Source organism: Myotis brandtii, unplaced genomic scaffold, assembly GCF_000412655.1.
Source record: "Myotis brandtii unplaced genomic scaffold, ASM41265v1 scaffold2, whole genome shotgun sequence".
NCBI lineage: Eukaryota > Metazoa > Chordata > Mammalia > Chiroptera > Vespertilionidae > Myotis > Myotis brandtii.
The window spans coordinates 1027656-1041749 of record NW_005357451.1 but is presented as its reverse complement, the minus strand read 5'-3'; the positions used below and the strand labels follow the sequence as shown (position 1 = coordinate 1041749).

Sequence of the window (14094 nt, the reverse complement as noted above, 5' to 3'; positions counted from 1 at the left end):
AAAGAGACCTGGATAGTTAAAGGTCCACTGGAGAAATATTTTTTTCTAATGTATGAGGGAATGACTCAGCACAGGAAACCGGGGTATCTGCCTTCTAAGTTCTAACCCTAGCAGCCCCAACCCTGGCTTCTGCTCACACTGCTCCAGTCCACTCTTCCCTTCCTTTGCCCTCCTTCTGCCAAAGCCCAAGGTGAGTGGCTGCACACAAAATTTTGTGCATTGGCCTTTTAAGAGACTGCCTGCATTTCGAGTCATCTCTCCCTGGCACACAGCACCCCTGCTGCTTTTCACAGCCAGATGTTCTGTAGGCAATTTTCTCAGTTCTGATGCTCTGGGCTTGGAGCCCACCTTGGGGTTTAGACCCAAGAATTCTTAGTGGGATCCCCCCACAGCTGAGATATCCCTCTGGAACTTAAGCTGCTGCCTGTGAGAGCCCGGCCAGCCTTCTGCACCTCCGCACTTCCTACCAGTCTCTATGTGGTCTCCACTTTCTGTCCTTGGTTTTAGTGGTTCTCTCCAGCTAGTAATCAGCTGATCATTCAGGATGGTTTTTCTATATTTTAGTTGTAATTCTAGTTTGGGCCTAGGAACATGTCACTGTAGCTGTCACTTACTCTGCCACCATTGTGGAATCTGGGCCATTTTTTTTCTATTTTTTTAATGATTTTTATTTTTGTATCTTTTTAAAGAAATATTTTTGTTGAGTCCCAAAATATATCTGCCTATATTTTTTTCTAGAAGTTTCCCCTTTTATATTTATGCCTGTCAGCTACCTGGATTTGATTCTGAATATGGTGTAAAACAGGGATATAATTATTTTCTCTATATTGTCTCAAAACCAGTTTTCCAGTAGTCCATTCTTTTCTCCACTGGTCTGCAATTCCACTGCTGTCATGATCATGTCCGTATACTTATGCATCTTTTATTAGTGTGCTATTGCTCACGTAACAAATTTCCACAAACTTAGTAGCTTAAAACAAAATGAATTTGTTATAGTTCTAGGGTCAGAGGTCTAAATTGGGTAGGTAGGGCTGCATTCCTCTTGGGCTTTAAGGGAGAATCTGGTTCTTGCCTTTTCTAGCTCTTAAAGGCTCCCTGCATTCCTTGCCTTGTTACCCCCTTCCAGCAATGGTATCAGTTTAATCTCTGCTTCCATCTTTAGAGCTTCTCTGGCTTTGAGCACCCTGCTTCCTTTTTAAGTATCTTTCTAATGACATTGCTTCCACTGGGATAATCGAGTTAATTTCCCTTTCTCTAGAAAGTTAATTTTCTACATTGCATCTGCTGGGATAATCAGGTTAATTTCCTTTCCTCAAGATACTTAATTTGGTTTCTCTTGCTTTGTAAAGGAACATATCCACAGGTTTCAGAGATTAGAATGTGAACATCATTGGTGATGGCATTATTCAGCCTACCACAACCTTCTTTCCATTATTCTTAGGTTTGTAACTCATCCCTTTTAAGGATACTCATAGCCTCTGTCTGATAGTTCTATGATCTGAATACAGTTGTCGAGAGTCTAATCCTCCTGTTTGTCATGTCTGTTAATTTTCACTCAGGATAAGATATGTTTCTTCATCTGTTGTATAATTTTAGATTATAAACTCATTGTAAGGGGACTCAATTTGTGGCAATCTCACTTGGCCTGGGTTGAGATAATATTGCGTCCACCAAGACTCTGGGGGTACTACTGACCCAGAGCCACTTTTCATGCTATTTTATTTGTCAAGGTTTCTTGGGTAACGTAGTAATGTAATTTCACACCCTCAAACTGTGTGAGGGCAGACTGCTGGTTATAAATATAGAGGTAATCTTCCTCCACCCATGGCTTTAGAGGAAACATTTTTTGTTTGTTTTCTCCCTCTTGTAGTAAGTAATTTTTCCCTAGATCACTCTTTTACTGAGGTGTAGTCCTTAAAGGAACAAGACATTATGAGAGAATATTTACTTTCCTATTACCTGCCTTGTTTGGAACCCAAGATCTCTCCTTTCCCTTGGTGGGCATTAAAACACAAACCCTTACATTCGTGAGATAGGCTAACTCCTTAGAGCTTCTCCAGCATTAACTCATGTGCTTACTGCTCTAATTTCAGTTCTCTGTTTAGTTTTTGCTTACTTTTATGGTAAGCAAAATCACCAGGAGTCCCCCAGAGTCTTCCCTGCTTGTTTTCTCCTTAAGACTTCTCTGTCATCACTTCTGTTGCAGGGGGGATCTCATACATCACCTCTTGAGACTATTTGTAGCCTGTGTTTCTTAGGTAGTTGGTAGCTGGTTTGGGTAGAGGCGGGAGGGTAATAGTTGAGCTTTCTTAGGGATACTTTTGGTTTGGCACAATCTAGGTTTCCACAATGTATTATTAGCAGTAGGACTTCTGTTGTGTCAAAATATCACTAATCTTATTTCTGAAATATTCTTAATACCATGATAGAGAAAATAACAAATTATCAAGGTGCTTTTTCTGTAAGACCAGTTATTAAATGTAAGATACTTAAAAAATAATGTTACTTTAATTTTCAACTCAATAATCCTAATTCTCATTTTCCTATTCTCTTCTAGGATGTGTGCTGTATTTGGTGGAATATATTGTCTTCGCCATTCAGTGCAGTGCCTTGTTGTGGACAAAGAATCCAGAAAGTAAGGATGATATAAGTTACCTTCCTATAGTTACACCCCAAGCACAGGTGAAAAATGCTAAAGTCAATTTTTAAAAAATGATTCTTCAAAGATCCTCCTTGGTGTTAATAACATATCAACCTTGATTAAAAGTAATTTGTGTTTAGATCCTCCAGAACAAGGAAAGTGAGTTCAGAATATAGAAACTAAATTAATTTCCCTGCAATATGACTATAGCTCCTGATCATCCAAGCTTGGAAGACAAATCATTTCAGCTGCCGGGGGTGGGTGATGAGTGATTTTAGTTTTCCTTGTGGCCTTACCTCCTCTAATTGATTTTCATCAGATGACAACAAAGCCCTCTGTTATTGCATTTTTAAAAATGGAGCTCACCTAAAGACTCATCAGATTAATCTCTGCTGATAATGCATGTCACTCCAAAAGAAAAAAAACTTTAATGAGTTTTTAGGTAGATTGTTGTCATAAACTATGCTGCCCTGTTATCTGAGGATAAAATCTTTTACAACCACATCAGGCCTGCAGGCTGGTTTAGGATTGAAATAAGAATATACCTGCTTTTTTTTATAAAGCGGAGGATCATTTATCTGTGCATTTTTATATTTAAATAACATTTTTTCTGGGATTTATTATTTAGATACTAAGATATGCTCTTGTCTGAATTACACTAAGTAAATAGTCTTCGATTATTATGTTTTACCTTAAAACTTACGTGAGTCAATTGGATCAAATTTTAGGATCTGTTTAAATTTTCCTTTTTGTTATGTGTTCTTAAGAATCTACTGACATGTATCTTTTATATAACTTTTTATGGGTATATAAATAAATTGTTCTTCATTCCCATTTTGGATGCCTTTTATTTTTTTCTCTTGCCTGATTACTCTGGCCAGGACATCCAGTGCTACGTTGAATAACAATGGTGAGAGAGGACATCCCTGTCTTGTTCCTGATCTTAGAGGAAAAGCTTTCAGTTTTTCCCCATTGAATATGATATTAGCTGAGGATTTGTCATATACTTCCTTTATTTTGTTGAGGCACTTTCCTTCTGTAACCATTTTATTGAGTGTTTTAATCATAAATGGATGTTTTATCTTATCAAATTCGTTTTCTGCATCTATTGATACAGTTGTATGATTTTTTTTATCCTTTGTTGTGTTAATGTGGTGTATTACATTGATCGATTTGCATATACCATCCTTGTGCCTCTGCAGTGAACCCTACTTGATCATGATATATTATTTTTAAAGTGTTCTTGTATTCAATTTGATAATATTTTGTTTAGGGTTTTTGCATCTGTATTCATCAGAGATATTGGTCTGCAGTTTTTGTGTGTATGTGTGTTATCCTTGCTGGGTTTTGGTATCAGGATTATGTTGGTCTTATAAAATGTGTTAGGAAGTACTGCCTCTTCTTCAATATTTTGGAAGAGTTTGAACAAAGAATAGGTATCAAATCTTTGACTGTTTGGTAGAATTCACTAGTGAAGCCATCTGGTCCTTAACTTTTATTTATTGGGAGGTTTTTGATGATTGTTTCAATTTCCTCACTATTGATAGGTCTACTTAGGTTTTCCAGGTCTTCATAATTCAGTCTAGGAGTGTTATATATTTCTAGTAACTCATCCATTTCTTCTATGTCAGGGGTGGGCAACCTTTTTGTGAGTGCGTGCCAAAACCAGCAAAATCTCTGACTCAAAACTCTTCTGCGTGCCAACCCTAATTTTTTGAGAACATGTTACGCCTACTTGATATCTCTTAAGGTGTACGTATGTGAAGAACCTTGAAGAAATAATAAAATTCATTCGAGCGACAAAAACACAGTATATGATGATGAAAAATACATTTATTTTTTAATGTATACATGTACACTGATAGTCCGACAGAAAACTTTATGACTCCGTTTGATATTATCAGTGGGACTTTTGCTGCTGCATCACTGATGACAGAGATTTTACATCAGGTTTATATTTCGTGACCTTCAGAGATATGCACGAGCTACTACTTTCATCCGTCAGGCTACTCCTATTATGAGACTTAACAAAATTCATCACTGAGAACAAAGATTCACAAGCGTATGTGGATGAAACCAAAACACTGGTCGGATCTAGGAAGGCAGGGAGAGTTAAGGCAGAGGCATAGAAATTGCTCTTCCCCTCTCTCGTCAATCCATGTCTATGGTCTTTAAGATAACTTGTTATGTAAAATTATTTATTTATCTAAGATGCACCTACACTGAATTTATCTGAAAAATAAAAAAGTCGATATTAAGAAAAAAATTGTAAATGGAAGATTATAAGAGAGGGTTTCACGTGCCAGCAAAAGTTACTGGCGTGCCATGTTTGGCACGCATGCCAGGGGTTGCCCACCCCTGTTCTAGGTTATTGAATTTGGTTGCATATAGTTTTACATAGTATTCTTGTATGATCCTTTGTATTTCAGTGATGTCTACAATAACTTCTCTTTAATTTCTGGTTTTGTTTATTAGGTGTCTTTTCTCACTTTTCCTCAGTGAGTCTAGCAATGCTTTGTAAATTTTATTAATCTTTTCAAAGAATATATTTATTGCCATTTTACTGTTCATATTTTATCTTTATTTTCTTCTTCTTTTTAAAAAAATACCCTTTAACATTGGTAGTGATGAACTCCTTTACTTTTTTCTGTCTGCTAAGCTCTTTAAATATCATTCACTTCTAAATGATAGCTTTGCTGGATAAAGTAATCTTGGCTATAGGCCCTTGCTTTTCCTCACTTTGAATATTTCTTGTCAATCCCTTTTGGCCTTCAAAGTTTCTTTTTAAAAATCAACTGACATTCTCATGGGACCTCCCTTGTAGGTAACTAACTGCTTTTCTCTTGCTGCTTTTAAGACTGTCTCTTTGTCTTTAACCTTTGGCATTTTAATTATGAGGTGTCTTGGTGTGGGCATCTTTGGGTTCCTCTTGTTTGGGACTCTCTGTGCTTCCTGTACTTGTATGTCTTTTTCCTTCACCAGATTAGGAAAGTTTTCTGTCATTATTTTTTCAAATAAGTTTTAAATTTCTCTCTCTTTCTCTTCTCCTTCCAGCACTCCCATTATGCAAATGTTTTGGTATGCTTGTAGTTGCTCCAGAGACTCCTTACACTATTTTCATTTTTTTGAAATCTTTTCTCTTTTTTTGCAGTTCTGATTGGGTGTTTTGTTTTTTTTCTTCCTTATATTCCAAATAGCCAATTTGATTCTCAGCTTCATCTATTCTCCCTGTCATTTATTCTTCATTTCATCTAGTGTATCGTTCATTTCTGATTAGTCCTTTTTTTAATGCTGTTGAGGTTCTAAGTTCATTGAGAATCCTTATAACCAGTGTTTTGAGCTCTGCCTTTAGTAGATTGCTTGTCTCCATTATTTTTAGTGCTTTTTCTAGAGTTTGTTCTTTTCTTTCATTTGTGATGTGATTCTTTGTCTCCTCATTTTGGTAGCCTCCTGTATTTGTTTCTACGTATTAGGTAGAGTTGATACATCTCCTAGGCTTGGTATAATGGGCTAAGGTAGTCAGTGTTCTGTATGGTCCAGTGGCTGGCACAGCCTCCCTGATCACCTAAGCTGGGTAATCAAAGTGCACCCCCCTCCATGTAGGCTTACACTCTCCTCTTGTTGAGCCTTGATTGCTGTTGGCACATCAATGAGAGGGATTTACCCCAAGCTGATCAGCTGCAAGGACTGACTTCCACTACCAAACTCCTACCATTGTGGAGGATTAGCTTTGCAGGGACCCACCCCACAGAGCAGGACTGCTTTAGCAGGGTTCTGGTACCCACTGAGTCCGTCCCTTGAGTGTATCACTTGTGGAGGTAGTTGGATGGTGCTTCTATGTGGTCTGAAACTGTCCACTGAGTGTACTGTCTCTGGGGACTCCTAGAAGGTACACGCCAAGGTCAGCCACTGCCTGTGTTTTGCTCAGGGCTCCCCAGCATGAGCTACAAAGTGATCTATAGATGGTTGCTACTTGTGCTTGGCTTGAAGGTGCCCATGAGTGGCCACTTAGCAAGAGGCATGGGTTGTGCTGAAGCCAAATGCTGCGTGTTTGGGAGATTTTAAGAAAATATGAAACATGAGCCATGGCAGGCCATTCCTATGGAAAAGCCACAGGAGACACCTTGGGTGGGCCTAAATATTGGCTGGAGTAGGCCTCAGAGATTACCAGGGCAGGACAAAAAGCATGAGCCAAGTTGATGGAGTCCCAGATATGGCTCCTGCCTATGGGCTCTGTGGTGGAAGGACTCATCAAAGGAACAGTGGCCTCTGCAGTACTTTGGTCTTATTAACCAATGTTACCCCAATATATTTTATAAACAGAAATAAAAAATAATAATTGTTCATCCAGAAAATACCTTAATATCTTAATATCTTGAACAAACATGTTAAGTTTAAAACCGTTTTTTTCATGTTACAATAATTTGTCTGTTGTCTAAGCAGCATAAAATGTTTATCTTCGTATAGACTAGTTAGAGTACACTAACTAGTATTTTAAGATATGGTGGAGAAAAAAGTTAACTCTAGAACATGTAATTTTTAGATAGTGAATTTGCCTTAGAAAAATAAGTGTAACATAAAATAGAGACATGATCTAAAGGGTTTTAAAATACGTTTAGCACTTTAACAAAAAGGTACTACATAAATTAAACATGAAAAAATCTGTCCCTGAAAGCCTAGGATATTCATATATTGGCTCACGAAGAGCTCTGTGGAGATTCATGAAGGAATAGTTGTCTTTATAGCTTTTAGAGGTCATTTTTCTTTATGTTTTCATTTTGAAGCATGAGTGTGTGCCCCATGACGGAAAGTCAGATAATGAATTGCTTGTTTAGTGTTTATTTACTTAGATCCTTGTACCTTTTTCTGGGCACCATTCCAGTCCCACATGTTACTCTTAGTGACATGAATTTGCATGAATCTTGTTTGTCTTTAAAAAAATGGATATGTTAGAACAGTAATAGCATTTGTTGAACAAAGGCTACATTTACCTCAATTTTTACTTCGTTTTTATCATAAGCTGTGAACATTATAACTCTACTTTGCGATCTGCTACAGATTTCAGTTGCAACAGATGGATGAGAACTGAGGGTTTAAAAACCAAAGTTGGGTAGTTTTCAAATTTTAATGTGCTGTAGGATCACCAGATAAACTTGTAAAAAACACCATGTGGATTTTTGAACCTCACCCTTGGGGAGTGAAATTGGATAATGTGCTTAGAGTACAGCCAGGGCATTTTCAGTTTTAAGGTACAGGCCAAGTTAATCTAATGTAGTTGCTCTTTAGACGACACTGAGAAACACTGATCTGTAAAATAGAGTTCGGGATCAAGCCTATGGTACTGTGTTTCATGATGGACTGGGGTCTCTGGGTTTTAATTCATTCTAAACCCACATCAAGGTGAACCTTCCAGATCTACTGGCATTAAGTCTGATTTTTAAATAGCAGACAGACTGCTAGTGATTTAACATTTCTTTTATAACTTCATAGAAAGACCTCGAACATAACAACTGTCTAACAGCTCTTAAGGCATGTATGGTCAGGTAGCCCTTGAATAAGAGAAGACCTGAAACTTCATTACTGCCATGAATGACAGTGGACAAGTCACTCTAAGCCAGTATTTTATCTGTAAGATGGGTTAGGTGGATTCCCCAAGTCTCCTCCCAGATGTGACATGCTTTCATTGAGCTAACTGAAAGTACCTAGAAAGTACTTAGTTTTTTCTCAACATTTAGAAATAAATTATCTTCAAGTGTTTTATATGCCCAAATGTAGGCCTTACTTGCATATTGGGTAATATTCAGTCCCAGTTAGAAATTTTTTAAAAATTAACAACTGTATGTGTCTACTTTTATGGGTACAAATGGAATAACAAAATGTCTACTTATGCTATTTATTCAATCATTTTATTAGAACTCCAGTTTTCTAATGAATATATTTTTGTTATTCATATTGATTGTTTAAGATACAGACATTTTGGATTCTAGATATAATTTTCTTATTGGAAATTTATTCCAAGCCATGACATTTATTTCTTTAATAGTAGGTCAGTTTTAAAAATTTTACCTGCATTCATAATATTCATGATATCTACAATATTCTCACTATACTGAATTGTTTAAGTGATCTTCATAAGTTTTATTTGAGAGACAATTAATATTTGAAAATTATAAATTCATACCATCCTAATATATAAAAACCCTGGGTCGTATCGGCCAGTAACAACCTAAGCTCAACCAACCTGCAGTCAGTCCTGTAGTCAGCACTTCTGCTGCAGGTGTGGTGCCCCAGCACTGACTGCTGAGGGGTCTGCGAATCAGAGCCAGAGAGAGGTGTGAAGAGAGAGGCAGGGTCTGATCCATTGCCTCTGTGGCAGCTTTTGATCAGCACTTGCCTCTCTCTCTCCCAGTCTGGCCAGCAGCCGCACCTCCATTTCTCTCCAGGCCTCCACCGGGGCTGCTGATCAGCCCCACCTTTCTGATCAGGCCCCATTGATAGGCCCAGAGATGCTGACTGGCATAGGAACTGACCAATCAGAACCAAATGTGGGTGCTGTGAAGAACCAATGGCTGCCTAGGAGGTGGAGCTTCTGATGCCAACTGGTATAGACACAGACCAATCAGAACCAAATCTGGGTGCTGTGGGGAGCCAATGGCTGCCTAGGAGGTGGAGCTTTTGATGCTGATTGGCATAGAAATTGACCAATCAGAACAAAATTGGCCAGCAGAGGAGGGCAGTTGGGGGCGAGATCAGGCCTGTAGGGGAGGGCCATTGGGGGCAAGATCAGGTCAGCAGGGGAGGGCAGTTGGGGGCAACCAGGCCAGCAGGGGAGGGAAGTTGGGGGTGAGATCAGGCCTGCAGGGAAGGGCAGTTGGGGGCAACCAGGCCAGCAGGGGAGGGAAGTTGGGGGCGAGATCAGGCCAGCAGGGGAGGACCATGAGGGGCGAGATCATGCCAGCAGGGGAGGGCAGTTGTGGGCAAACAGGCTGGCAGGGGAGGGCAGTTAAGGGCGATCAGACAGCCAGGCAGGTGAGCAGTTAGAAGCCAAGAGTCCCAGATTGCGAGAGGGATGTCAGACTGCCTGTAAGATCGGGCCTAAACCGGCAGTCGGACATCCCCCAAGGAGTCCCCAATTAGTGAGGGTGCAGGCTGGGCTGAGGGAACCTCCCCCCCTCCATGCACGAATTTCATGCACTGGGCCTCTAGTCACTAATAATTACCAAATTTATCTAAAGCTAGCATTGATTGAAGTTAACTCAGGCTAATGTATCTTTCCCAAACACCCAAACACTACTTTGTTATTACTAATCAAATATTTGAGAGAGCTACTGGTAATAAGGGGTATTTTGTAAGGACTTAATGTAAAATGAGGGATAACTTCTTGAGGGAAAAACCTTGAAAACATATTTGGGCATACATAGCATATATTTCTTTTTAAGGAATCAGATTGCCTCAAACCACTGCTTATTCTAGGTGTAATTAGGTTATTAGTCAAGGAATCTGCGAAGATTTACATTTATCGCCTATGGCCTTAGATTGTTTTTCTTTCCCTGTTTTCCTATGTGGAGCACTTGACATTTCTCCCCTCTGGTGTAGTTAAGAGCTACTCATGCCTCAGGTCTAAGATCTAAGTTTATTTCCTGCTCCCATGGATTAGATCAGTACTCTCTGTCAGCCCCTAAGTTAGGTCCCTTTGTATGGTTGTTTTTAAGTTTCCTGTAAAAAAAAGGCAGGATCTCACAACTATATCTCCAGAACCAGAGCAGGTTCCTATCACCCACTGTACTCACTATTATGTGTGAAATGAATGAGTGAATGAATGAATGCTAAAGACTGATACTGTTTTTGTGCTTCTCTTTTAACCTCCATTGAGGAAAGCAAATGGAAACATAAATGATCATAGCATTGTGATTAATTTGGTGATTATACATTAAAGTATTTTTGTTTGTTTGTTTGTTTTTTGTTGTTTTTTTTTGAAATTTCTTTTGAGATCCAAATTTTTTTTAAATCTTTATTGTTCAGATTACATTTGTTCTTCTTTTTTTTCCCCCATAACTCCCCTCCTCCCAGTTCCCACCCCACCCTCTGTCCTCATCCATAGGTGCACGATTTTTGTCCAGTTTCTTCCCGCATCTCCCATTCCCCTTTCCCCGCCAAGAATAGTCAGTCCATTCCCTTTCTATGTCCCTGATTCATTATAATCACCAGTTCATTCTGTACATCAGATTATTTATTCACTTGGTTCTTAGATTCACTTGTTGATAGATGCATGTTTGTTGTTCACAATTTGTATCTTTACCTTTTTCTTCTTCCTCTTCTTAAAGGATACCTTTCAGCATTTCGTATAATACTGGTTTAGTGGTGATGAACTCCTTTAGCTTTTCCTTATCTGTGAAGCTCTTTATCTGACCTTCAATTCTGAATGATAGCTTTGCTGGATAAAGTAATCTTGGTTGTAGGTTCTTGGTATTCATCACTTTGAATATTTCTTGCCATTCCCTTCTGGCCTGCCAAGTTTCTGTTGAGAAATCAGCTGACAGTCGTATGGGTATTCCCTTGTAGGTAATTGAGTCTCTTTCTCTTGCTGCTTTTAAGATTCTCTCTTTGTCTTTTGCTCTTGGCATTTTAATTATGATGTGTCTTGGTGTGGTCCTCTTTGGATTCCTTTTGTTTGGGGTTCTCTGCGCTTCTTGGACCTGTAAGTCCATTTCTTTCACCAGGTGGGGGAAGTTTTCTGCCATTATTTCTTCAAATAGGTTTTCAATATCTTGCTGTCTCTCATCTTCTGGCACCCCTATTATTCTGATGTTGGTACGCTTGAAGCTGTCCCAGAGGCTCCTTACACTATCTTCGTATTTTCGGATTCTTTTTTCATTTTGCTTTTCCGGTTGGGTGTTTTTTGCTTCTTCGCATTTCAAATCTTTGGCTTGATTCTTGCGCTCCTCTGGTCTGCTATTGGGTGTAATATTCTTTATTTCCGACCGTGTATGCTTAATTTCTAGTTGTTTCTTTATCATAGCATCGAGGGTCTCATTAGTTTTCGTGAGGCTCTCCAGAAGTTTATTGCAAGCCCTCAAAATTGCGTTTTTTAGCTCTATATCCTCCATTTCTGTCATGTTTTTTTGTCTCCGCATTTTTTATGCTTTCTTGGTGCACCCTCTAGTGGTCTTTGTGCGCAGTCTTGTTCTAGTTGAGCCTTGATTGTTGTAGTTAATACTAGAGGGATTTGACCACCAGGCCGACTGGCTGTGTGAATCAGCTGTGTCTGCCGCGGAAAACTTCTGTCCTCTGGGGAGGTGCTAATCTAGCCTTTGCCTGAGGCGATCCGGCAAATGGCTCTGCGCAGGGCTTGGGCGGGGCGGGCTCAACAGGGCGGGCGGAGGGAGCCGTTATGGTGCCCTCAGTCCTGTTCCCAGAGGCTCTGCTTCTCAGAACCCCCGGAACCGCTGCAAACCTCGGAGGGAAAGCTGCCTTCCAACTGATGCCAGACACTCCCGCTTCTCCCGTTTGGGTCCGAGTCCCCAGCGATTCGCCCGTATCTGGAGCTCAGAGTCTGAGACTCCCCCCTGACCGAAAACGACAACCGCGCTCTCAGCCACCAGCCCGCTTTGCGCGCGCACCTCCGCACCTGAGTATTTTCCACACTGCGCCTCCTCTGAGCCTCGGTGTGCTGTTATTTTTCCTTCTAGTTGAAGAGTCTCTCCTCAGCCAGCCTTCCTGTGGTTCTGGGTGATGTCCGTTCCGTCTTTTAGTTGTATTTTTGAAGTGGTTGTTTGCGGCAGCAATCTCCAGTGTTTACCTATGCCGCCATCTTGGTGGAGTCTCGAGGTATACATTAAAGTATTGTATAAACTTTGAGAGAAGAAATATGGACTATGTAACCAAATGAATACTTTTTTTCAGCTAAAACTTATTTTTCATTTTTGCTTAATTTGGTTTTCTTGAGACCTACATTGACTGTGCACTCTTTGCTATATTGTGCATTGGCTCTGCTCTCTTAATTTTCAGAGGTATCAGACATAGGTATCAGTAGTTCTTTTCTATACCCTCTCACTAAATTCTAATACTGAACCCCTCTGTTGACTATTTTTGGAAACACTGAATGTTCTTATTGAGCAGCTTTCTTTTCCTTTGCAACTGTGCTGACCATGTAAAACTCCTGTAAATTAGATTTGGTCATTTAGCAATACAGTATTTGATATTAGGGTAAGGTGTGGATAACCTTGGACCAGATATATCTGTAATCAATAGCCTGAATATAATTACTTCAGCTAGTGTTCCTTGGGTACTTCAGCTCTCTCAATTACTTGATTTCCTCCTATGACTATTTCTTGGAGATATCTTTTTTTGATGTCAGGAATGACTATACCTTTTCTGTATATTTGTAAGTTAGTAGTGAATAGTAAGTTAGTAATTCTGGCAGTGGTTTGGAAGAAACACTGATAGAAAGAGGTGCTTTACCTCCTAAATGAGAGATTCTGTATATTTATTTCTGCCTCTACACTGTTCACATAAATGGAATACTTCCATCATTATCTATCCACCCATTTAGCCATCCATGCAACAATTATTAGTTATTTTCTGTGTGCCAGGCTCTGGGGACACAGCAGAGAACAAGTCATGGACTTTAGAGTCTATCGGGGGTCATTAAAGAACAAACAAATTATGGAGATAATTACACAATGAGATCTGTTCAATATGCAGATCTGACTCTGTCCCTCCCTGTGTAAAAAGTTTCAGTATCTTTATAGCACTTCAGAGTAAAGTTTAAGACCATTTTACATGACACGTGAAGCTTAGGGAACTTGTCTTTGCCTGCCTCTCTAAACTCATCTCTCTTCTCCCTCCAGCATCCACTTCCATTTTATTGTCAATCAATACTGAAATGCTTGTGGTTTCTTGTACTTCTCTTTCTTGCCTCTGTACCCCTGCACATACTGCCTTCCTACCTGCAGTGTTCTCCTTATTTGCTTGCTTAACTGTTTTTCATACTTCAAAAACAGCTACCCTCAGTTGGGTACTCCCCTGCATCCTCATCTCTTATCAATGGATTTGGGCATCCTATCTAATAAAGAGGGAATATGCTAATTGACCCTCATGCTGTCACAAAGATGGTGGAGCCCACAGTCAATAAGGAGGGAATATGCTAATTGACTGCCACACCCTCAAAGATGGCGGTGCCCACAGCCACAAGATGGCGGCGCCCAGTCCCCTCAGTCTCACTGGGGTGGCAGGTGTGTGGCAAGGCTGGGCCCACCCCCAGGCAGGTCCGGCTGCTCTGCGAACCTGCCTCCGGAGTCCCCCAGTCTCCTCAGCCCCCCAGCCTCCCAGGGCCGGCCCGAGGTGCAGGCAAGCCTCAGATGGAGGCTGCCCAGCCGATGCACGAGGTGCAGGCAAGCCTTGGATGACATCTGCCCAGCCACCCAGGGCCGGCCCGAGGTGCAGGCAAGCCT

The 14094-nt window shown here is 40.2% G+C and overlaps 1 protein-coding gene across 2 annotated transcripts in view; it reads left to right on the top strand.

The window, feature by feature from the left end:
- CHM (choroideremia (Rab escort protein 1)) overlaps positions 1–14094 on the top strand; it is a 239710-nt gene that overhangs the window by 173138 nt on the left and 52478 nt on the right. For both annotated transcript variants that reach the window (XM_005865260.2, XM_005865259.2), the window contains exon 9: positions 2558–2635. In XM_005865260.2, coding sequence (XP_005865322.1) covers positions 2558–2635 — 78 coding nt within the window. The remainder of the gene's footprint in view (positions 1–2557; positions 2636–14094) is intronic.